At 36.9% G+C, this 25,006-nt stretch overlaps 1 protein-coding gene and 2 pseudogenes across 2 annotated transcripts; 1 reads left to right on the top strand and 2 right to left on the bottom strand.

Moving 5' to 3' along the window:
* Positions 1 to 3,412: 3,412 nt before the first annotated feature.
* LOC147475168 (U-box domain-containing protein 44-like) lies at positions 3,413 to 11,804 on the bottom strand (annotated as a pseudogene). The gene is made up of 6 exons (XR_015207497.1): positions 11,097 to 11,804; positions 10,607 to 10,922; positions 9,116 to 10,307; positions 6,650 to 6,930; positions 5,441 to 5,948; positions 3,413 to 4,130 (listed from the first exon to the last, which is right to left on the bottom strand). The product of XR_015207497.1 is annotated as a U-box domain-containing protein 44-like (transcript).
* Positions 11,805 to 12,061: 257 nt separating this feature from the next.
* Positions 12,062 to 13,919, bottom strand: LOC147475167 (plant-specific TFIIB-related protein PTF2 pseudogene; annotated as a pseudogene).
* Positions 13,920 to 22,507: 8,588 nt separating this feature from the next.
* Positions 22,508 to 24,826, top strand: LOC147475166 (frataxin, mitochondrial-like). The gene is made up of 5 exons (XM_086583984.1): positions 22,508 to 22,753; positions 22,830 to 22,903; positions 23,112 to 23,167; positions 23,251 to 23,339; positions 24,669 to 24,826. Exons 1-5 carry the CDS (start codon positions 22,533 to 22,535, stop codon positions 24,796 to 24,798), a joined length of 570 nt encoding a protein of 189 aa, XP_086440110.1. The 5' UTR covers positions 22,508 to 22,532; the 3' UTR covers positions 24,799 to 24,826.
* Positions 24,827 to 25,006: the final 180 nt, after the last annotated feature.

Genomic DNA, 25,006 nt, shown 5'->3' with positions numbered 1-25,006 from the left:
ACTGTCAAAGTCCACTCTTCGTGTGTAAGTCCACTCTAATTCCCCTAGGTCTTTTTAATTTAACTGTTAGTAGATAAAAAGTAGATTGATTTGCAAGGTTTTAAGTTTTCAAAAACCAAAAATTCAATTAAAAAATCAATTTAAAAATTAAAAGTTTTTATTAATTAAAATAAATTAGTAATACATCAGCAAGGTTAAACATTAAAATTAGTTTAGTAGCATGTTTAGGTTTTAGTTTTCATTAATTGTTGTTTATGCATGATTAGATTAAGATAATATCATATAGTTAAGTCAAAACACACAAAAAATTAATTAGGATAAATACAAAATAGTTTAAGCTTTGGAAGTCTAGTCTTGTGGTTTAAGTTTACTTATACCAAGAGTTGGTGATTCAACCAACTTGGACCAGTTGGATGTGCGAGGCACGAAAGAGTAGTACCACGCACGCACATCACAACCCAACTTGGGGGCTGAAGTTTCAATCTTTGATGAACACTTTCCAAACTTTTGCGTATTTTGTTTAATTAAGTGAATAGTTAATTAAGTTAAACGTAGTTAAATTTTCGTGTTTACCGCTTTCATAGTTTAAGCCCACGAAGGCAACCAATTGTAATTTATTGGCTTTGCCAACATTTCGACCTGACTTGTGGGTCTTAGTTAGATCAAACTTGTAACCGTAAGGAAAAGCTCGAATGGTGGGTTGACACGCAAGACACTAAACACTTTGTCAACCCCACCACGACGCCTTCACCCCAAGGGTCGTGTACGCACATCTTGGGGGGTAATTTCTATACCACATGAGTGGATATATAGGAATCCAAATCTGTTGAATCACTCATGTTATGATCTTCTACATCCTAGGTCTCCCCGTTCCTTCATCTGGCTTATGTTCTTCATGTAGCATTCAGACCGAATGACTCTATGAAATTACGTCGATACTTCCACATATTATGGGTAACGTAGGAGACATATCTAGGTTTCCCAGTAAACCTAATTGGTTACTTCCAATTACGTGAATCAATAGTTCAAACCGCACTCAAAGGTAGGGCATTTCCCATTGAGATAGGAACTTATGTACCAGAAACAATGGTATCTCCAATTATAGCCCCTCTGGGATGTAAAATATATCTCTTCTCACCATCCCCATAGTGTATGAGACAAATATATGCATTTCGATTAGGGTCATATTCTATGGTTACGATTCTACCATATATGTCTTTTTCATTCCGTCAAAAATCGATTTTACAGTATAAACGCTTATGACCTCCCCCTCTATGCCTTGCGGTAATGATTCCTCTGGCATTACGACCTTTACCACAACGACATTGTCCATAGATCAAATTATTTCGTGGATTGGATTTCACTTGATTTGCCCGGACGGATCCATTGCGTGTGCTCGAGGTAGAAGTTTTGTATAAATGTATCGCCGTGTTATTAAGTATTTTGATTTAAGTTCTTTTCTTTCTAAGAGGTGGAATAGAATAACCCGGTTGAAGCGTAATGATCATACATCTGTAATGCATTGTATGTCCCAAAATGGGTCCCATTCTTCTACCCTTTCTGGGAAGTTGATGACTATTCATAGCTATTGTTCCGGATTTATTCAATCACATAGTTTGGGCTCCTAAAATATGGCACCCTTGTGGCAATCTATTTGATTGTATCGAAAGGCCTAATGAATTGGGATTTCCCTATTGGGCCAGGTCATTTCGGGGCAAGCGGATCATTTATCATAAAGAGGATGAGCTTCAAGAGAATGATTCGGAGTTCTTGCAAAGTGGAACCATGCAAGCATTGCCGGACCTAGATAGATCTTCCAAAGAACAAGGCTTTTTTTTGAATAAGCCAATTCATTTGGGACCCCCGCAAATCCATTCTCTTTTTTTTATTCAAAGATCAGCCTTTTGTCTCTCGTGTTTTCGCGTCGAGAATTCTTTTTGCAGATCAAGAGATGTCAAAAGGGCTTCTTACTTCCCAAACAAATTCTCCTACATCTATATATAAACGCTGGTTCATCAAGAATACGCAAGAAAAGCACTTCGAATTGTTGATTCATCACCAGAGATGGCTTAAAACCAATAGTTCATTATCTAATGGATCTTTCCGTTCTAATACTCCATCCGAGAGTTATCAGTATATATCAAATCTGTTCCTATCTAACGGAACGTTATTGGATCAAATGACAAAGACATTGTTGAGAGGATGAAATGAAACATTTGATTCATGTAACAGGAGAAAGATTTCCCATTCCTTAGCCATAAAGATATGTGGCTATGAAAGAGGGATTAAGTGGAACAAAATTGACTGGGTGGTACAGTCGTGGAAACACTTGTTTCTTCCATATTTTGGACCTTAGCTCCATGGAACAATATGCTACTGCTGAAATATGGAAGAATTTAAATCTTAGATCAAAACACTATGTATGGATGATATGAACTGCCTAAACAAGAATTCTTGAACGGCGAACAACCGGAGCCTATTACTCACTACATCAAAAAATTCCATTAATAAAACACGTAAATCCATTGGAAAATAAAAAATACGCATGTCCAATGAAATGGTGGTTGCTATCTACTCCCATAACGAAACATTGGTTTAACTGAATAACTAAATAAAATAGATAGACCTTTCTCTTCGTCTCAAGTCGACGGATCTTCTCAATTGGAAGATCTCCTATATGGATAATACATATTCCAGTTGACCGAGCCTAATTCTAATTGTTTTGTTCCGAAGCAAAGATATCTGCGGGGCCATTTCGTCTTATTCAGATATTCACGACCAAGAGGTATTGGATTCTCTTTCTAGTACCTCTTGGAATGTTTATCATTCACGACTTGCCTCGTACACTTGAATTTCCCAAGGCAATGAAAACCCTAATCCTTGGTAAATTGCACAACTTCAATTAAGTGCTCAACTCATGCTAATCTACATAATTAACATAAACTTTTTTTTTTTTTTTTTGATATTTTTGTTTATTTTTTTTCTATCTTTTACAACAAAGTCCAATGATTTATACTATTCTATTACAAAATCCGGATCTGTAGTTACAACCACAAAACAAATTGGATCAAACTGTGTAAAAACGGCAGCAGAGTGCCCTGGAGGTGGCTAGGTGGTGGTCGGCGTGTGTCGGTCGGTCCGAACATTGCCCCTCCGATTCGGTGAAGTTTCGTCCGGCTTCCGCCCGCCTTCAAAGAAAGAACGTACTCTAGGAGTTAATATGAATTCTTCATCTCTGACGTTGTAGACATATCTTGATTTACAAGAATAAAATTGGATTCGCAGTGAACAATAATCGGGTGAACAGTACTGTGAACAGTGTTTTTGCACCAATCTCCCAAAAATCAACACACTCCGATACCAAATAATGTAAATTGAAGTGGCGGAAGCAACACTTAATCAAAAGCTACACTTTGTAAAACCCTAAAAGTTTCACCTTTATTGATAATCACTCAATAATTCATAACACACATAAATACAACTAAAACAACTCCCCGAAACCTAACTATAAGCCCTTATTTATACTAACCCTAGAAAGCATAAACCAATAGGAACACGACATGTGTCACAACTAACTAATGGACCCAAACCATGGGCTTGGACTCAATTAAGGGCACATGCCCATAACACTGACAACAACAACTAATGTTCTACATCAAAAATGGCTACTCGCTCTTTTGTCAAAGTGGATCCTTTAACCAACCACTACACCAATACTGGAATACTTCCAAATTCTGCCAGTCCATTTTTCCATTCCTGGTTTGTCGAGACACAGAACCGACATAGAGAACCAACAACACCTTCTATCAGTTGGTTTTTATATAAACCCATATTGTTTCCATCTATAAGAAATCTAAAAATGATTGGAAGTACACCACCTTCTAGTAACCACTCAGTCATCTGGGAATGATCCAAGGGGAGGTTCGAGATGATACCCATTGTAGCCGCAATCTCTTCCTCGTCAATGGAATTGTTAATTATATTCAATAAATTCGCAATGCAGCTCTGACCTATGTATTCTGATAATGTCCCATCATCATCGTCTTGTGTCAAGTAATAGAACAGCTTCACAGCAGCAGCCAGTACAGTAATGTCATTAATCTCACATAACTTAACCAATACCTCGACAGCTGAGCATACAAAAAATTATAAACAAGAACAACCGTCAATATAAGTAATAAATAAGATAGACATAATTAAAATCAAGATAAAATAGTAAAACAACAAAGCTTATTGAAAATGGCATCTAAAACCAAAGTCCAAACTCCAGATAAACTACTTAATATGATGGATACCCTGAATCATTGGAGGGTCATAATGAACTAAAAACTGCTGAAGGGAAGAAAACAAATAGGGATCACGGAAAGAAATCAATGAATAGATAAATAAATACCTGAATTTTCAAAGGGGATGATCAGATTATAATTTGAACAAGTACTTATTGACCATCTGGACACACGTGAAAATAATAACACGAAATGAAATAATATAAGAAGGGTTAACTACCCCGCACCCCCCACCCCCACACTAGATGAGCCCCAAGTACAAACAAAAAAAAAAGTCAACTTGGGTTGTTCGTTTTTTTTTGTGTATTTGGGGTGGAGACCCTAGTTGGCTCATCGGGGGACACTAACTAACCCATATAAGAATAATGGAATAGGTCGTTGATTTTGAAATAATTTCTTAAAAACTTTTTACCGAGTCTTAATTTTTAGGGTTAGTTAGACTTACCCCCCCATTACTAGTTGCAAAATTTCAAAAATATTAGTGATACCCCCCCAATTGCAAGATCCAACGGTTACGAGATGAATTTTTTTTTTCAGAATCACTCAAATGGGGGGGTATCACTAATATTTTTGAAAATGGGGGGGTAACACTGATTGCAACTAGTAATGGGGGGGTAAGTCTAACTAACCCTAATTTTTAAGGAAATTCAGCAATATTTCTCTCCAATCACAGGCAAGACTGATTTTTCATTGATGGGAAATTCTAACTAGAAAACCAATATATTCTTGACAAAAACCACCAATCAACGAAGTAGAATGCCAAAATATTGTGATAAAAGCAAGGTAAAGTAATTACATAGGGTTCACTCTCCTATATAAGGAGAGAACATGAAAAGAAACTCCTGCTAGCTCTCCAAGATGGTAACAAAACCAACTACATTGAATAATAGAACTCCTAACAATCCAATATGATCTCCTTTCATGTGTTACTTTATTTTGTAAGTATTAATTCACAGCACAAGATTTAGCGAACTTTCTTATTGTGTCCAAAGCGTTAACCAATTAGTTGTACTGCAATAAATGGCCACTGTAAATGCATCTCTCTCCCTACATGATTATCTAATGTACTTGACACTACTAGGTATGTGTTTGTAATTTCGGAATGATGGTTTGATGAAAGCAAAAGATGATATACTAAACATGAGCATTCACACCTGTCTTAGCTTTGACCTCATGTCCTTTGCAGAGGGTGGCTGGCACATATCCTTGAAGGCATGGAGTATGCTTTTCTGTACATTGGGTTCCGCCAGGTTAACCAAGGAAAACAGCTTGCAAATATCATCATCGTCTTCTAACAATACCACTTGTGTCTGACCAGCTTCATGCACCTTTGTCGATAGTGATAAGTTCATAATAGTGGCTGCTGCTTCTTCCCAGAGGCTTGGGGTTGATAAGCTGCGACGATAGAGGATGCCAAGCAGTGAGACGACTGCACCTTCTCTAATCATCTGCAAGCCATTTGTTGGTAGGCTTGACAGGTTTTTAAGAGCCTTAAGTGCTACTTTCTTCATCTCTGTATCACCCTGTGAGACCAAGTAAAGAAGCATCCCAAGAACCCCTTCTTCAACGAGAGCAGCTTTGTTATGATCAATCAACTCCACTTCAGCTAAAGTTGTAGCCAGCAATTTGACATTTTCTAGTCCTACACCAACATATAGGTGTCTTAACAAAATTATAAGCATGACTTATCCCTCAATGCTTCCAAGTCCTAACCATTCCACATACATGTTACCCGTTCAACCCCCTAGAAAGCTATAAGTGTGGGAGTTTACAAAATTGACTAGCATATGAAACAATCAAAGTGAAGTTGTTAAAAGATCTTAATATTACTCGATTAAACAAATGATACATGTCAAACTATGGTAATCCATGATCAAACAAATAAAGTTGTTCTTGTCATCTAAATTTACAAATGATACATGTCAAACTATGACAATCCAGGATCAAACATATAAAGTTGTTTGTTTTCCATCAAAATTGACAAGACCTAACAATAACGTAATCTTTCTTCTCCATCACAATCCAAAAATAAAACAAAGATAAAAATAGAATATTATAAGAAGAAGAGAGAAAGAACAAAAGATATGAAACAGAAGAGACAAAAAGGAAGTGACAGTCTGTAAGGTACTTTGGTTACCGTTACCACTCAGGCGCCAATCCTATCATTTTGTTCTGGTCTGTGCGGTGAGCCCCCAACAAAGTCGGGGGTTCTTGCAAGACTTTAGAGCTCAATTAATTCGACCATTTAAGAAACAAGATATTGCAAATACTTAAGATGCCATTTAAGAAACAAATACTTCATAGTAGATAATCTTCTAATTCAATAGCTGAAAGTATGAAAACTAACTAAAGAAAGGCATTGCAACAAAGGCTTAAAATAATTTGCCTTCGCCATTTGTGCAATATTCTGATCAAGTAACGCGAGATTCTCCAAAAGCTCATTTGCATCTCTAGAAGCTTCAACGTCATCATTGCTTGACATAACCACAAGGAAGTATATGCAGTCTAGAAGTTTTCCAACGCGCTCACATATAGCAGCATTTTTTGAAAGTTCCAAAAGTAATGCCACTGCCAACTTACCTTCCCAACGTCTAAGAGCACAAACTATAGATTTAATAGCATCTTCAACATTTGCAATTCTTTCCTGAAATATAAATATTTCTATTTGATAAAAAGCGAGAACTAAAAAAGCATCCACCTATATAATATTAAGATAATCAAAAATTCAAATCATAGGTATAACTGTATAAGCTCTGGATACCTATAATAGAACAAGTGATTCTACATGATCTCTCATCAAAATCCAAATGCAACTGTTCTATGAGACAGTGAAATAGATGTGATCATTTATGTCCAATATGGATAAGACTGGCATACTTGAATTTCCCAGAGAGAATGGCATGCCTTGGCGCTAGGTAAGACAACATACTTGTATACTTGTATAAGATTCTCAAGAAAAATATGGAAAAATGAAAGCATTCACCTACTTTATCTATGTGAATCAAGTTTACTAGGTTTATCATAGTATATTACATTTTTCAAGGTCTATGAAATTTATATGTTATTAATTTTAATTATAAGTAACATATAATTTTAAAATTTCTATCTTCTAGCACATATGAGTTCACTCGTTCATGGCCTTTTATGGCTGCTATGGAAACTTCTTAAGGGCTAGGAGAGTGGGGGGGTGGGTGGGTGGGTGGGTTTACATCCGGTACCCCTTTTAAAAGAGGTAACAGGTCACCTGGCTTAGAGACATGTCTCAGATTGAGTATAGTTGCTCTACCATATCAATGACCTCATGTAATGTAAATTTGGCTCCGCATGAAACATCTTCTTCAACACCTGATAAGTCTAATGCAAACAACAGATCTTAAGCAACAAATTGAGGGCAAAGTTTGAGCCCTTTTTACAGTTAATTAACCTGATACTCTTACGAGAGAATCAGACCTTGGGCTGTGAAGGCTACAACAAAAGAACCGCCTATTCTGCAAAAGAGGCCTGCAAAAATGCCCTCTCTGGTTTTAACTTCACTAACAATCGTTAGGGGGAAGTCAGACACAAGGAAATCCAAAGAGCTCTTTTGAATCAGTCTTGCTTGCCAATCGGAAGAACTTTTTTAAGATTTATATTTTCAATAGGTTAAATTGAATTGTAAGCAGACAACTTGATATTTAAGTGTTTATGTATGTGTCCCAATATTAATTTATCTTGTGCAACTTATCAAAAAATAAAAATAAAATAGGAATGCATCCTCCTTAATGGAGTTACAGCGTTATCCCTGCCATCTATGATCTATGGGAAGCATCAATTAAGCGAACTGTAATCTCTTCCTCCTAACTTGGCAGAACTGAGCTTGCGGAAAAAAATCAAAATGCCTACTAGCTCCAGTTAAGAACATGATTCTTCTAGCGGAGACTGGATCAGGAAACTACATATAGAGCCGTACTAATGCTGCAGGGGACAAATATGTTATGATCTTGATATCAACACCCAAACTGATAGCTACTTTAAAGGCATTACTGGGAGCTTTATATTGACCTCTTAGAAGTTACATGATCAGTGACATTCAGCCGAATGGCAATGCCTCTCTGATCAATCTAAGGATTTGGAGGCTGAAGCTAGTGAAGACAAAATGAATTCAGCACCTTCCCCCTTAGGATGAGAAAGCTCCAATTCTGGATGTATTTGGAACTCGGATAAACTTCTTCCACTCTAGTTAAATTCTTGAAGGTGCGGTGGCCAGATTGACACTCCAGAGATTCGAAGAATGACCGCACATATGAAACTACAGACTAATCTCATTAGTGATACCTATTCTTTGAACTGACAGCACAGTCCCTACAATTCAGTTGTTCTCCTAGATTTATACCTGCATTTTTACCACTGCTTTACACTGATTCTAAGAAATTCCAGTCTCTAGAATGTAGGACAATTTGTTCCCAGCAAATTGTTAAGGCCACACGCCCCTAAGTCTGATATTTGAACACTGTGTTCCACCCACCCATGGTAAACCCTACTGGGACAAACAGGTTCAGAGGACAGAGTAGTCTTGAATATGGCCATGGCACGATAATCAAAAACATTGTCACAATTACTCCCCCCACCCCACCCCACCACCACAACCACAACCACACACAGACTGACAGACACACACGCTTTGTTTCTGTTTGGGGCATATACATTATATACAATAACAAAAGGGGAGGGGAGAGAGGTGTAAAGGCTGATATTTAGATAGTGGTTACTCACTAAACCTTGAAGTGTTGTGTAATTCTCCCTAGTGATTACTAGTTTTAGAAAGAAATATGATTGGAAGTAAGAGGTACCTTAGTGTCATCACTGTCTTTTGCCAAGATGGAAAGGATGACTAAAGCCTTTTGCATTATCTCACGGTTTTTTGCACCAAGAAGCTTAATAAGAAGAGGTATGTAATCCTCATGTGCTACCCACTCCAGATGCAAATCTTTCTTCGCAGATATCTTGCAACTGGCCCAGAGAACGGAGTACTTCGTGCTCATCATTTGACTGGAATGATGGTTTGATGGACGCGAGAGTGTTAATGGTGTTCCGATCTTTCCATTCTTCAATCGACTGCCGAAGAGCTTTGTTCGGTCATAGTATTGCAGGATTTAAAAGAGTCTGGATCAAGGGGCAAAGATTGTTCCAATCTGCAAGCCACTTCTCTATCGCACTTCTCTCAAATGTCTGACCAGAGGATGTGTCCACAGGGTCCACCATAACGTCCCCAGTGATTGTGCAATAAAATGTTTCTAGAGGCTCCATAGGTTGACTAACTAGAGAGTTCCTCCTGTTGATATACTTTATCTCTTTCTCCTTCGCAGATGAAGCGGCATCTGCCCTTCCAAGCAATGCAATGATCTGATCCATTTGTATAGCCTCAGCTTGATCCTTCCTGGAATGTACGTCATCTATTTCGTTTTTAAAATCGTCATATTCCTTCTTTAATGCAGCTCTTTCAGTTGAAATTCTCAAGGCATCTGCAATGCGAAACAACAATTCATTTGCATAGGAACGATTAACATTCCTCTCCTGTATTCCCATCTCAATTTTTTCCAAAATTCCTTCCTCCGCCATAGCTGTGGTAAACTTTGCGTTGAGCATATCTTCGCATAAATTGTTCATCTTTTCCTTTACACCATATGAGAGATCAAGTGATGCCAAAGGGATAAGAAGCAATGCCTTGCTAATCTTTCTTGTACTATCCTCTAAGCGCTTAACAATCTTACGACAATTAACCAAGAGATAAACCCTACTCCTCTTGCTGCATTTGTCAACAAGTTGTTTCGCCTTTTTCATCTCATCCTCAAGAACGTCAGTGGCATTCTTTAAGCTCTCAGATTTCTGAATGTTTTTCTTACTCAATTCTTCAAGAACAGTAACTATCCTTTCCAAGTAAGTTTTTAAGTTCTTGAAAACTCTTCTTTTCAACCAAAACATTATCAACAGCATTTATTGTGCCAATGGTAAACTTAATAAGCCGAGATAAGGCTTCCAAACCTGAAATAAGTTACGCATAAAGATTCATTTCCTTTTGCACCATACATATATTCAAAGCATAAAAGCTAGGAACCAAATATAATCAAGTACTAATAGACTTTTAGAGTAAAAAAATATTTCTACATAAAACTTGAGCCAAATGATTCTCAAATAAGCCATCTATTTTAAAGAAAGCTCAAGTTTGAATTTCAACTCAAAACGGGAAAACTGACAATAAATAAGTGAATTCTACAACTCTAGATCATATTACCAAAAAACACTGTTAGAATTAATTTGAGCTCCTCAAGTCGGAAACTGACCTGCTTGATATACAATTTCCATATTTTCAGCATATGGATGGGGTCTTCACTTGACCACACCTTGACTCGCCTTCTCCACTACACAGCCGGGGAAGAGAGGACCAGACTAGACTGCCACACACAAAAAAAAAAACAGTACGAACGTTCCACGTTTTGAACATGGTGTCTATCATTTATTATTTACAAGAACCGATTGACGCCCAGTCGTTAAAAATCACTTAACATCAAAATTACCATAAAAAGCCACTGCTATTTACTTAAAAACCTCCCTTGTTTCATCCAACATCTTCTTCCTCAAAACACACTCAAAACCAGCCTGCACCATAGAAATCAACTTGAAAATTTTGATAAAATAGATTCTGAATATCTACACAAATAAACAACTCTTTTTTATTTTATTTTATTTTTTTGCTCGGTAAACAACTTATTACAGATATAAAACAAAAGAAGAGGGCAAAAAATAATTTAAAGAAAGAGTATATGTCCATACCAATTACATAAACGCGACAAAGAACGCAATAGTCCCACATATAACCAGAGAAGACCTCTGTTGTGTAAGCGGGAACATCCAGCAGACTACTCTTTTGCCTCAAAACTGATTGTTCCTTGACAGCTGAAAGAGCATGATACATGGTGGTTTTCAGCGACCACCTAGGTTCCCATTCATTTTGTAGGGCTCCATACTTTAACTCAATGAATGCCACAGAATTGCAGGTAATTGGTGTTATTTTACAGGTTCCTAGAGGACTAGGCTATAACAACACTCATATCCACTGACTCTGAATAGCTGAAGATAGCATAAAAGGCGAATGCAGGCTGTCTTGGAGATGCAATCATTGTGAGCAAGGTTCTTCAACAAATGAATGGACATAAGAAGTAAATATTAAGTATGTAGTTAGAGAAACCAATCATTTTGCAGACTTCCTAGCAGAACTGTTATACAAGTGACCATCTAGCTAGATGCTTCATGCACTTCTTTGGGCAAACGACCAGTTATGCATGTTACACAGATGCCACAGGGACGATGTATCACAGGATGTAACAAAGTTTCCCAAGTAATATGCTGGTAGGGATCCTGCTGACCCCGACCAGCTTGCATTGTGCTAGTAAGTTGGGCCTAAAATAAGGACATACTTAAGTCGAGTCACCCCATAGATCAATTAAAACTTCCTAGTAATAATATCCCAAAGAAAGTTTCCAAGCAAACATGGGCTAAACCAAAATCACTCTTAAGTGAACTCACCCCATAAATCAATTGAAAACTGTAACCTATGAATGTCAACGTAAAAGAAGAAAAAGAGTTGCGGCCTACGTGTTCTTAAAGTCACGAAAAAGACGATCACCAAGCACTTGAGACTGGATATTTACATAACAAAAACTACTCACAAGTAAATTGCAGTAGAAAACACAAATAAGCCAAAACAAAATTGCAGAAACTCACTCAAAACAGGAAAATGAAGATGAATTTCATGAGTTAAAAACTTTATTTTTATCAAAACCTTTTAACACTGTGCAAACAAAAAAGTGTTAAAAAGTGTTACATTGTTGGTTCCTAAGCTTCATTGTGAAATCTGCAAAAGGACAAACTTTCTTCAACGTGAGACTGATATTTGAATCCATTCGAGACTATACTCATCTTTTTCTTTTTCTTCTGACCAATGATACTGTTCATCTTCTTTCTCCCAAATATCTTACAAGTTCTCTCATAATCAAAGACATACAGGTCTAGCATCCTCTTATAATGACCTTGTTCTATTTCCTCCTCCTTCACATGATGGAGGAGGAGAGTTTCAATAATACAATCTTCCCAATCAATATAAGCTACTTTTTCTCTCTGCTTCCTTCATTTTCTACATTGTGAGCCTTCTACCATAGCCATATTTTTCTTGTCACCTGGAACAGAGTTGGGTGGTTGCATGATTTCATCAATTCGTTGCTTTGCAGCATTTATCTTCTCTCTTCTTCTTTTACAAGCCAACTCTCCCGCAACAAAAGACGGAGGCAAACCATTAAAACCAACATCCTTCTCCAATATTTCTTCTAAGAAAAGCTTTTGGCTCATATCCGACATTCCAGACCACCAATCCTTATACACCTGAATACCAACTTCTTTCTTCCTCTTTTTTCTGTAATCCTTTCCCCCCTCATCCACATATTTAACATAGTGATTTTCACTCAAGAAGTTTCTATACATGTTAGACAAACACTCTTGAGATATCTTAGCATTGTCCATATCATTAGAACTAGCGTTTCCAGAAATTGTATTTCAAGTCTCACCCTCAAAATATTGAGAATCATTTTCCGTACTTAAATCATCAAAATCAAATCCAGTTTCTTTTCTCAAACACTCATTAACCATTTCTTCCATATGAAACTCATGCATTTCAATAAACTTCCTCTTGTCCCCACACTCTAACCTCAACTTAATTTCCATATACTAAATAATACCAGGTGCATTCTTCACTATATTCTCATCCGTAACATTATTACCCCAAGGCAAACCTTGAGCAACTTTCACAAGCGCCTCTTTAATCTCTTTATACCTCTTCCTACACGTAAATACCCCCACACGCATTTCCTTGGCAACTTCATCGAAACTAACTTCAACACCATTCAACTCCGAAACAAAAATCAAAACAGCCACAACAACCGGAACGGGTTGACACCCAGTAGTCAAAAACCACTTAACCGCACAATTCAACAAAAACCTCCCTTGTTCAATCATCTTCCCCACCATATCCCCTTTCAACACATTCTCAAAACTATGACACACCATAATCGCCCTTTCAAACGACAAAACAATATCAAACTCAGGTAACTCTAGTTCCAAATAGCCAATAACTCTAACAACCATTCTACCTAACTCATGTAACTCACACCCAATAACAATCGTGACTTCCGACATAGATAAAAACGACAAATTATTATCCTTTCTCATTATAACATAACAACAAGCCCCAACAAGTACACTAAACCAATTCCCACTCCCAAAATCCCCATCTGTAATCTCTTCAATCATACGCGTAACTTCATTTGTACGCGTAGGTGTAAAGTCTAGCCATTTACTAATCTCTTGTATTTTTAACTTGGAATAGTAAAGTTTAGTTTCTTTGTAATTAAAATCACCGTTGTGTGACGACGAACCGACGCATATGAATGTTCCTTGTGGTCCTTCTGAGATGTTGAAATGAGGTTGGAAGTTGTCGAACTCTTGTTCCACTCCACATGATTCACAGACTAAGTTGTTTGTTATTTCGTCTCGGATTAATCTTTTATGGTGGCACTTTTTGCACGTTTTTGAGGTTGGGTCCATTTTTTTGCACGGAGGTGTTTCCTGTTTTCTTGGAAGAATTGGAGTTTAATAAGTTTACAAGTATCATCGGTGTTTTTTCAAGTCCTTAAACCTGTCGCTCTAACATCTCTCGGATAATACGAACCTAATTCTACTTTAATAAATACTTTAAGGGCATCTCCAATGGGGGGTGTAAAATTACACCTCCACATAGGCTCCACATAGGTGCCACTAGGATTTTACACCTCCACTCCACTCTAATATATTCAATCAAAAATATACACACCGGGTAGTTTCCAATGGTGAAAATTAACAAAAGTGTATTCTAAAATACGGACGTTGGTTTTAGTGACGTCTGAGAGAATAGTAGATTAATACGTTACTTATAGTGGCGTCTGGATGTTTTGACGTTTATTTAAGTCACGGCCCGCTCATATTACAGAGGTAATGCGTTCTTTAAGTAACGTTTTCTCCTTAAACAAAAAAAGAAAAAAAAGAAAAGCAGAGACATTAGTAGGAAATACTCCTTCCTCTCAACTCCATTCTTCTCTTCCAATGCCTCCTCGCAAACGTTTTTTTGGTGGTAGAGAGCTCCGTGATGAAGAATCAACAACATCAAGTGTACAAAACTTGGGGCAAGAAGATGAATTTGTCGCCCAAACACCGGATGAAAACACTCTATTTGAACCCATTGTTTTTCCGGAATTTACCAATCCACAACAACATCCACCGCTAATTCAAAGTCCAGAAACCCATGTATCTAACAGAGTGCTTGAAAATCAAGTAAGGTTTATTGTTTTTCATTATCAATTTGATGTTTTGGTGTTTATAAATAGTTTGATTAAATGTCTGTAAAAAACCATTGTATGTTTGTATGTTTGGTTAATTAGTATTAGATTTGGTTTCTAAATTTAAAAGTTCACAAAGTTGGGTGATACACCCGCCTTCGAACCAAATTTAGTGACCAAATAATTTTAGAATCTAATCTAATCTCTCTTTTTAGAAAAGAGTTGGAGAGTTTGAGGATCGCGAATTTGGAAAATAGGCCTCCTAACTCCGGTCGAGCTTGTCGATCCATGGATCTTTCAAGTCATAAAATGGATGTTACCAAGAACAACACAAAAGCAAGACAAGCGATACTAAATCTTTTCAGGAAAATATCGAATTATACGCTAGGCCATCTACTGCAAGCCTATCCTAAATCATTTGAAGGAAATTAACATATTACATAATGATCAAAACGAGAGGGGGAACATTGAGAGTTCAAACCCCCAATCAAAAATTGAAGAGATCGTCGGAACCATACTTGTTCCTGATGTTATAATGATCAAACTTCGTGTCACTATAATCTACTGGTTTGACCTCTACAGGCTTTGGCTTTGTCCCTGCCCCTCCATAAGCACCGTCCCCGCTTCTTATTCGATAAATTGATATCATTTATTTTGATCCTCATATACTGTTTTGATTAATGAACATTGTTTTTATGTAAATGACTAATTACAGGGTGTAACTGAATGGTTAATTCGTTGCTCTTGGGAATCAGTTCAAAAATTTTGGAAAGCTCTCCGTAGTAGAAAGGAGCCGGGGTTCATAAGAATTTGTGATGCCATATTGGCGACTCCTTTTGGTGGTATCATTAACATTCTATATTTGCAAAATGACAAGGCGCTAATGTACGCCTTGGTTGAGCGTTGGTGGGATACCACACATAGCTTCCACTTTCCTTGGGGAGAGGCCACCATCACCCCGTTAGACTTCACCATGCTTACGGGGTTGAGTATAGGGAGAGGAAGACTCTTACAATCTGACCGCAGTTATGAGACCTTTGAAACGGCGCACCAGCTATTTCCTGGAAAAGAATTTGAAGATGATGATTCGTTTAAGGCGTTAAGGTTGAGTCCAACTAATTGGACAGGCACTGGGATACAATGTAGATGGTTTGAAGATAGGTATGTGAATTACATTTTAGAGCAACCTAAAGGGTGGGAGCCGGTGATCACGCGAGGAAGAGTACATACTTGCTTTTTTGTTTTATATGGTTGGTCAAGCATTTTTCAAAACAGGGACAAGTTCCATTAAGCCTCTCCTAGTTACGGATCTTTTGGATAGGTCGGCCATGAATGATATTGACTTTGGTGGTGCCATTTATGCGTATTTGTTTAGAGGCATGGATGAGGAACATGCGTACTAAATCCAAATTGGGCAAATAGTGGGATTTTGTATCATCTTGCAGGTAATCAAATCTTAAATTTTTATTTTACTTTGTAAAGTAGTCAAATCAAAACATTCATCTTGCATGCTGTGTATATTTGTAATACAGACGAACGAATGCTAACAATTATTTTATTTTTTACTATAGTATTGGTGGTTTGAGTATGCGCGTACTTTGAACCCCATTCAAGATTCATTGTACAACGCGGATGAAATTCCAAGGATAAAGGCCTGGGGAAAAGATAGAATTGAGAAACACTATGGAATGGTAAGACACAATATTGATTTGTCTCGTCAGCAGATTGAGATGGCTACTACTAACAAGATTGTATGGACACCATGGAGTACGGCATGCATAATGGTGAGAGATCGTGATTCATTTTCTGAGGATGGTTTGATGCAAAACTATTGGGATATTTGTCGCCATGCCTTGGACTTGAGTAGGAGGAGGGTGGTTTTGTTGCGCCCGGCCCTTTAAAGGCATGGTACCTCGGGGATCGAGCTTGGCGCCAACTTACAGGGGAGGTTGCTATCCCCTACCCACCACCGAAGGATATGTGTGCTATAGATATCACTTTTGCGCAGTTATTGTGGTACCGGGAGAACCATTGGCCTTGTGCTAGTTCTTTTATCACTATAGATGATGACACTTATGACACTTATTGGGCTATTGTTTCTCGAGGTTCCCTCTTGCCAGGCCCTGTTTATCGTGCATCCAACCTTGATTTAGTCACTCCTGAGGCCTTAAGACATGACCTCCAATTCCCAGGGCCTTCACAGGCGACCTACGCACCAAGTGCATATGATGCTCATGTGCTGTTAGGGGTTGACCCGACAGACGATGTCTGGACGGCACGTATGGTTGGATCAGATGGCGAATTAGTTAATTATGTGATTCCACACATTGACGATAGTGTATTACCACAGCTAGATCCACACATTGAGGAACATGACGTGGTAAGTTTTATGTGCTCAAATTAGTTAATTGTTTTATTTTAATTTTTCAATAGACTAAAATGTATATTTTTTTCATATAAATAAATAGGATACTCTGCGGTCTATGTATGCCTTGTCATTGAGATTGACACATGGCATGCGCCGAGTTCTACTTGACACATCTCGACAGAGTTTCGAAGACCTAGAGGCTGAGAGGACGAGGGCGGCTATAGCAGAGCATGAGCTCGAGGGTATTAGACTCACGCTTTGGTCAAGCGTCGGAGATGGATAGTCGGTACAATTTGCATTTTTGCAGATTGAATGTATATATTTTTTATTACATATAAATTGTTGTTGCTTTAATAGTAACTAATTGGATCGCAGGCCACTCAAACTCATACAAGGACACAAAATACAAGGACGCAAAGAGGGAATAGAAGTCAAGCTAAACGAGGGCGTGCTACTAGAACTTAAAGCATTTGATTCAGTTTTGGTTAGTGTTCAAACTTTAAAGCAATTTTGACAATATACTGAACTATGGAGACTGTTATATTGGTTAGTTGAATATAATACACAATATACACTCATCACACACAATCTGTAGCAGAAAGCAGCATAGAGAGTTTGTTAAGTTAAAGTCCAAAGGTGCAATGGTGTGTAACTTTGTGAAAAACTCAGCTAACACCAAGGTGGGGGAAACAAATGGCAAACAGATGGTGGAAAGTTGAACATTTAGGATAAACTGCCAATCAAACTTGATGAAATGCGGAAAAGTGACCAATCTCAATAAGACACTTGTTGTCGCTGCACAAGGGTTGAGAACAGAAAGAGAGGTTCGTATATCATCAAGTACCTAGGTAAGAGACAACCTCATTATAGTGGTGGCTCTGTTATACCCTTTGTTGTGCGTGGTGTTGGCCACTTCGTAAGGACATATGGTTGATGTCTTTGTATTAATCTATATTTATATGGTCCTCTATTAAAGTTTGTTGGTCCCCTCTAGATCCATTTTAGATTTCCGTGCCTTTTCTGTTATTGTAGATTAGGTTTTTGATTCTGCAATTGCAGATCTACTACTGACTGTTGTGTTTTCCCAGGTCACACATTTCCTATTGTTGCCTGTCTCCTAGTAAAACCGAGTTCATATTGTGTTTTCCCAGGTCACACTTCAACTTAACAAACTCTCTATGCTGCTTTCTGCTACAGATTGTGTGTGATGAGTGTATATTGTGTATTGTTCAGGGGTAACTTTAAACCAGTTTTGGTCATTGTATATTGCAGTGATTAAAAAAATCCATTTTTAGTAGAAGGTGAGAAAGCTGCATATAGTCTGAATGATAAATTCCCATTCAACCAAGTAACTATAAGCTGGAGAAGTTCTATCATGTAGCTTGAAGTCCTCTATGCACTTGGCTGTTGGGAGGGTTATTCCGCATGTAGCTTTCATTAAAGTCTTGGATATTGAGTCGTGTGTTTGGTATGATGGATTTTAAAACAGATGGATGGGTTTGAAATTTTGAATACCTAGAAAGTATAGGGGAGAACCTCTAGATATTTTTATAAATGCAGTCTTTGTCAGGAAAATGTTTGGAAAGTGATACTTGAAAATTTTGAGGGAATCTGGAGTTTGCAGAATTTCATGAAGATGTTGTGTGATGATTAATTAGCAACGAAAACATCATGGTGGTTGCTCTTAACTAAAAATCTCATGGTGGTTGCTCAGAACTATTTGACTTAAGCAATTGCCTGTAGAAATTCTAAACACTGAAGATTTAATTGTAGCTAATGTGTAGATAGAGAAACATTCACAACAAATGAGCTTCTAGCCTTGTATAGATGTTAAGATCCCATTTCCAGAACAATTTGTATGCATACATCTTGAGGTGCACACATATATCTGGTTATGTTAGTCTCTCTTGTTATTTTTGCATGTCAAGATTTGTTTTTGCACAATCGGTGTACACGTAATGTTTGTAATGGGAATGCACACACCTAATATGTGTACCAATCAGAATATAGTTGGAATGAAATCATCAAAAGACGACCGGTCAATATTTTTTGCCTTTTGGGGGTTATTGTAGGTCGAATATGAGTTGATAATTTAGTATGTAACTAATTTTTTTTTTTTTTTTTTTTTATACCCATCACTTAAATGACGAGCTCCATAAGCATTCCTCGTTTTTCAATTGCATAATTTCTTACTTCATAATTCGCATCACACATACATGAGGCTTGTACATATTAAAACTCACATCGATTTAGTGGAGGGCCGCTTTGCATCCCTTACAATCGCTCAAATGCTTAGGTTTGATACACATGCTACATTGTACTTGAACTGTTCATGGTGAATGGTGTGCAATATGTGTGATATTTAATTCTTTTTGTTCATGCGGGGAATGTTATTCATGGTAGTGACTTCTGAAAGTGCAAGGAAGGAAATTGCATTGTGGTTCCCCGATGGAACTGTTAACTGGCAGAGCAGCCTTCACCCATGGATTTATGAATAAATATTACTTGTCATCTGGTTGCTACTGGCTTCATTGTTTTAGTATTGGTCATTACTATGTATTCCTCATTAAAGGATCCTAATTTGTGTGTGCTGAGATTTCTTTTGATAAACTTCATGTGTTTATGATATAGATAGTGATGTTCACACTGCTTTGAGTTATATTTGTCCTGCAAGTTGTATGAATAGTCAAGATTTATGGCGAGCTATGAAGCCTATGAGTTTCAGTTACTACTTTGTGTGTTACAACTTACAAGTTATTATTCATGTAGCAAAACAACAATCTAGTTATAGCATTGTTCTTCATTTTAATACGTTCATTTTATCATACAACTGGGGAAGCTATCTGCTTCATGATAATCTGGCTATGTTATGAATAGCTCTAACTTGTGCCGTTATGTGCCTATGTTATTTGAATCACTCCAACTTGTGCCTTTTCTTGTTACCCCGGCCCCGATTCACATTTTCTCCCCAACACACTATTGTACAAGCTTAGACTACTTTATTTCTCCCCCAACACACTATTGTACAAGCTTAGACTACTTTATCAATCATCTTGTTACGTAGACATTTACGTAAACCTACCGAGCTGCCATATCGGTCTCTCTAGGTATCTTGTTGCTCATTTTTAACATGTCTCTACAATTTTCAGATTAAATAGCAAGATGAGGCTTAGGTTGAGCATGCACTTTTGAGTTTGATCCAAACTGTGAGATGCATGCCATTGTCCTTGCCCTATGTCCTTCAAAACAAGGTGTGTGTGTGTGTATTTTTTTCACTTTACTTTCGAGAGGGTTATCTTTATCCAACCCTCAAAAACTGTTTCGAGGGGGTGATCAAACAATCAAAGTAAGATTAAGGAGATAAATCATATGCTAAAATTCATTATAATTAAAGTAAACCATAATCCAACACATTAATAACAAATATTAGAATAAATAAATATTACATCTTAGCTTAAACTATCCCTCATTTGTTCAATTGCCTTCTTTCCACTTTTTGTAAATCTCGGCTTGTTTTGCTTCAAAATATTCCGCGTCGAAAATCGGAAGAACGGAAAGATCCATAGCCATAATTTTAGCTTCTTCTCTTCTTTCCATAGCTTCAATTTTTTGTTCTTCAACTCTCGATCAAGATCCTTAGATTGAAGTTGTGTTTCCAATAATTTGTCTTGTTTTTCCATCCTCACCTCAACACGGTTAACAAACCCCTCCACCACTTTTGCCGCTTCACTAGCTCTCTTTTTTCTCTCTTTTTGCTTCTTCACGCCATCCCGGTGTAAGATCATTAGTTGTCATAGTAGGCGATTAACATCTTCATCTAAACAAATTGGAGTTTGCGAATCATTAACATTCGTTGACCCCTCACCATGAATTTTCTTCGAATAAGCTTTTGGTTTTGTCTTTGTTTCCATTGACCTATGCCATTTGGGAGTGTCTTTTAAAATAAGATAGCAATGGTCATAAGCAAAAGCACTTCCTTCTTTTTCTTGGTAAAATACCCTTCCTCGTGCCATCTTACAAAAAAAAAAAAGTTAGAAAAGTTAAAGGAAAAAATATCATTAAGCGATCATCTAAAAAAAATTGTAGATACAAATTTTGACTAACCATATCTTGAATAGTAGTTCCACTACGACGATTGTTCTCCACTTGCGCCATATAACCAACAAATTTGCTCACACTCTTGTTAATCATTTGCCAACGCGCTTTGATTGATTCTAATGTGCGTGGAGTGCCGGGATTGCGCAATTTGAACTCATTTGTTATTCGTTGCCAATAATTACCCGAAGTTTGACCCATACCTACAATCCCATCTTCTCCAATTGTTATCCAACTTTCACAAAGTTTGACATCTTCATCAATAGTGAAATTTGATAAGCGGTTTCTTTTTTTTCCATTGGCGGGTGTTGTAGAAATTTCGTCTTGAAGTTGAGAATCCATTGACAAGAAAAAAGAAGAATGAATCTTAAGAGTATGAGAGTGAAGTATAATGAAAAAGAATGGATATAAAATTGATTTATAGTGATTTAAGAGGTTGAAATTCGTGATTTTAAGAGATGAAACCGAGAAAAAGTTGTTTTTGCCCGTTACAACCAGGAACGTCACTTTAAGTGGCGTATGTGTTTGAATTAATATGGGGCGTCACTTTAAGTGGCGTATGGGTTACAACGGATCAAAGCGTTACTTTAAGTGGCGTCCGAAAGTTTATTTGTTGGGGCGTTAGTTAAAGTGGCGTCGAGATGTTTATCAACTAATAGCGGATGGGGAATTCCCCACTCCCCCTATTAACTCATAGCTTATTACCCGCACTTTACACCCCCCATTGGAAAGAGATTTTTGATATTTAAGGTGTAAACTTTACACTTTGTTCAATTTCCACCCCCCATTGGAGATGCTCTAATAAAGCTATATGATTCTAGGGAGACAAAGAATGAAGCCCGTTTTAGCAAGGCCCAAAATATCGATATCGATGAATATATGGGTGTACCCAAAAATCGATATATATCGGATATATCGGATATTTCGGATATATCCATTTTTTTGGTAACCAGTCCAAACTATTTAAAATATCAGAAATATCGGATATATCGGAAATATCATATATATATCGGAAATATATTGGAAATATCGGATTTATATTTTAAAATGGTCAAAAAGTCAACCAATATATATATCGATTATATCGGAAATATCGATTATATCGGCGATATAAAGTTTCATATCGGAAATTCTGATATATATCGGAAAAAAAAAGAATTCTATATTCGGTGGATATATGTCGGGAATATCGATGTCGGTGTACCAAAATACCAATATATATCGGCAATATATCGGATATATCGGCGATATTTTGGTCCATGCGTTTTAGTGACTGGCTGACGTGGCTATACTCTCTCATGTGAGTACTTACAAAAGCAGAAACTCAAATATAAGAGAGAAATTCAACAAAAAAACAAACACTCAAAGCGTCTGTTGAGCAAGATGTTTTTATCTTCTTCAAGATGTCTGTTGAGCAAGATAACAATACTGAAATCTACATCTGTACTATCTTATTTGATATCTTTTTCTTCACAATCTCTTCTAAAACCACTCAAAACGTCTCAACATTTTTTCTTTTCTCCTACAATCACTTCTAGAGTGTCTTTTTGTTCTCGTCCTCTAAATCTTGATGAAGCTCAAGTACCTGCATCGATTATCAGTGCGTAATACTTATCTCAATCAGTGTTTATTTTCTTTGAATTTGTTATGACTCTAAAAAGGTTTATGGTGGAATTGTAGGTCTCTTTTGGAGGAGGATGAGTACCATAAGTTAGCTGATTCTACAATCCATGATCTTCAAGAGAAATTTGAGGTAGATATTTTACGAAATTTATGGTCTCTTTATTATTTGCTTAATAAAACAGAAAGTATGTTTTTAACTTGTTAGATTGAATTATTTATAGTTCATATAAGGAGATTTACAAAATTTTCATCTGTATCAAGCCCCTTAATATTGTGATATACAACTCTATGCTTTTCTGTTCATTTATTTATTTTTTCTTTGTTGTTTTGTTGAAATTTTGTTCGGGAATATGGTGATTTTGCATCAAGTTGATGGTTTCGACATAGATTATGGAGTGAGGACAATTTGGACTGCAATTGCTTTAAAGTGTAAATATAAAGCATTGATTTTAAGCTAACTTTGTGTGTTTGTTGCCAGAACCAAGTCTTAACTCTCAAGCTTGGGAACTTGGGCACCTTTGTGTTGAACAAGCAAACGCCAAATAGCGACTCACGGTTATCGATGAGGTATTAAATATGCAATTTATGTGTTACAGAATGCTTTACACACTTGAAATTTTTCATTTTTCCTTTTCTAGACCTAGAGAAAATTCCTTATGGAAGCTTCACAGTTCAACCTCCTTAAGACGTTTATGAGGCCTTTTGTAGATGTCATATTGCTTTAAAGAATTCTATTAGTATTTGATTGAAGGGGCCGGGGAGGGGACAATCCTACCTTGAAAAGGAAAGAAGCTTGTGTCTCCACCACTCAACGACCTTTTTATTTTTCCACCAGAGGCCATGTAGCTCTAGTACTTACTCTACCTTAAAAGTTAACAAAGGGTCAACCAAAATAAGTTTCAGGAAGCATGCCTTCCTTAAAGCCCAAAGATAGATGCACTTCTCTCCTAGCAAGTGTATGATCCCCGTGAAGATTTTACTCGTCTTTACTTCTGTTTCAAGTTAAGTGCTAGGATTGATTGTTTGTCTTAACTAAATTGTTAGTCATGGTTATATTTCATTGTCGTTTCGGGGTATACTTTATTTCACGTTCTAAAATCTCATAAGATCTTACACATCTGTCAAATTATGTCTTCCATCTTGCCGAAGGCATTAAGTCAATTTGTGATTTTGCTATGCATCAATGACACGGAGACAATGGTGCTCAACATTGTACTAAATATCTTAAAGGATGGTTTCTAGGGCCATATAGAAATTTAGCCAAACCAACTCATGATCGCTGAGACACTAGAACTTTTAGAATTGACTGCTTTTCATGGATATAATCTTCTCGTCTTTTATCAGTAATTTACCGTGAGTATGCAATACATTGTTTTTGGTAATTCGAATCACTAAAAGAAACATGCCTACTGACATATTTGGACCTTTTTGTCCGTCACTGTATGACGCCTCATCTAAAGTTTTCTTCTATTTAGTTGAGGTGTAGCTCAATGTCAGTAAAATAGAAATCATTCTCGAAGGGGATTAAGAAGGTTTTGACAAAATTTTCACAAACTAGAGACACATACATTGTGTCGTATGTGTCTGACACAGACACGTGGATATGTATCCGACATGGATTATTTTTAAATATGGTGTGTCTATGCAACATAGCTAATAAGATATGATCAAGCCTTCATAATGATTGTTTAGTTCAACTTGTAGCAAATATTTAGTTTTATGCTATTCTTTTAAATCAAATGCATTGCAATAGGGAATAAGCCTAAAAGGTTGAATGGTTGATAACTCTTTCATTATATATTATGCCCTCCATCTCTAGCTATGAACTGAATCGTTTCTAGTTATTTTTCTTTCTTTTCATTATAGTCAGTTCCTTGATCATTATTCTTCTTGCAGTGGTCCGTCAAGGTTCGATTGGGATAAAAGTAGTCGAGCTTGGGTATATAGGCATACTAAAGCAAATTTATTGTGGCTTTTAGAGAGTGAAGTGGAGCAGTCGTGTGGTGAACCCATCAGTATTTCTTAAATTGTTGTAGAAACTAAAACATAAATGTATTGGCATGGATGATGTGTTTTTCTTGGAATATATGTTTTAAGCAGTCCTTAACAGTTTTGGATGTATAAATGGAATAACTTTCACATTGTATCCTAATAATAATCATCATGCTGGTGCGATTTGTTAGTGATTTTTTTTACTTTATTAATTAGCTCAAAACAATTCTCATATGATACCG

The sequence above is a fragment of the Coptis chinensis genome, chromosome 9 (assembly GCF_015680905.1).
Source record: "Coptis chinensis isolate HL-2020 chromosome 9, ASM1568090v1, whole genome shotgun sequence".
Classification (NCBI taxonomy): domain Eukaryota; kingdom Viridiplantae; phylum Streptophyta; class Magnoliopsida; order Ranunculales; family Ranunculaceae; genus Coptis; species Coptis chinensis.
This window is presented reverse-complemented; position numbering and strand designations above follow the sequence as displayed.

Coding starts and splice junctions, on each gene's coding strand:
- LOC147475166 (XM_086583984.1), top strand. CDS start 22,533: ATGTTTTTATCTTCTTCAAGATGTCTGTTGAGCAAGATAACAATACTG. Junction 22,904..23,111: donor TCTTCAAGAGAAATTTGAGG/TAGATATTTTAC, acceptor TTGTTGAAATTT/TGTTCGGGAATATGGTGATT. Junction 23,168..23,250: donor GTTTCGACATAGATTATGGA/GTGAGGACAATT, acceptor GTTTGTTGCCAG/AACCAAGTCTTAACTCTCAA.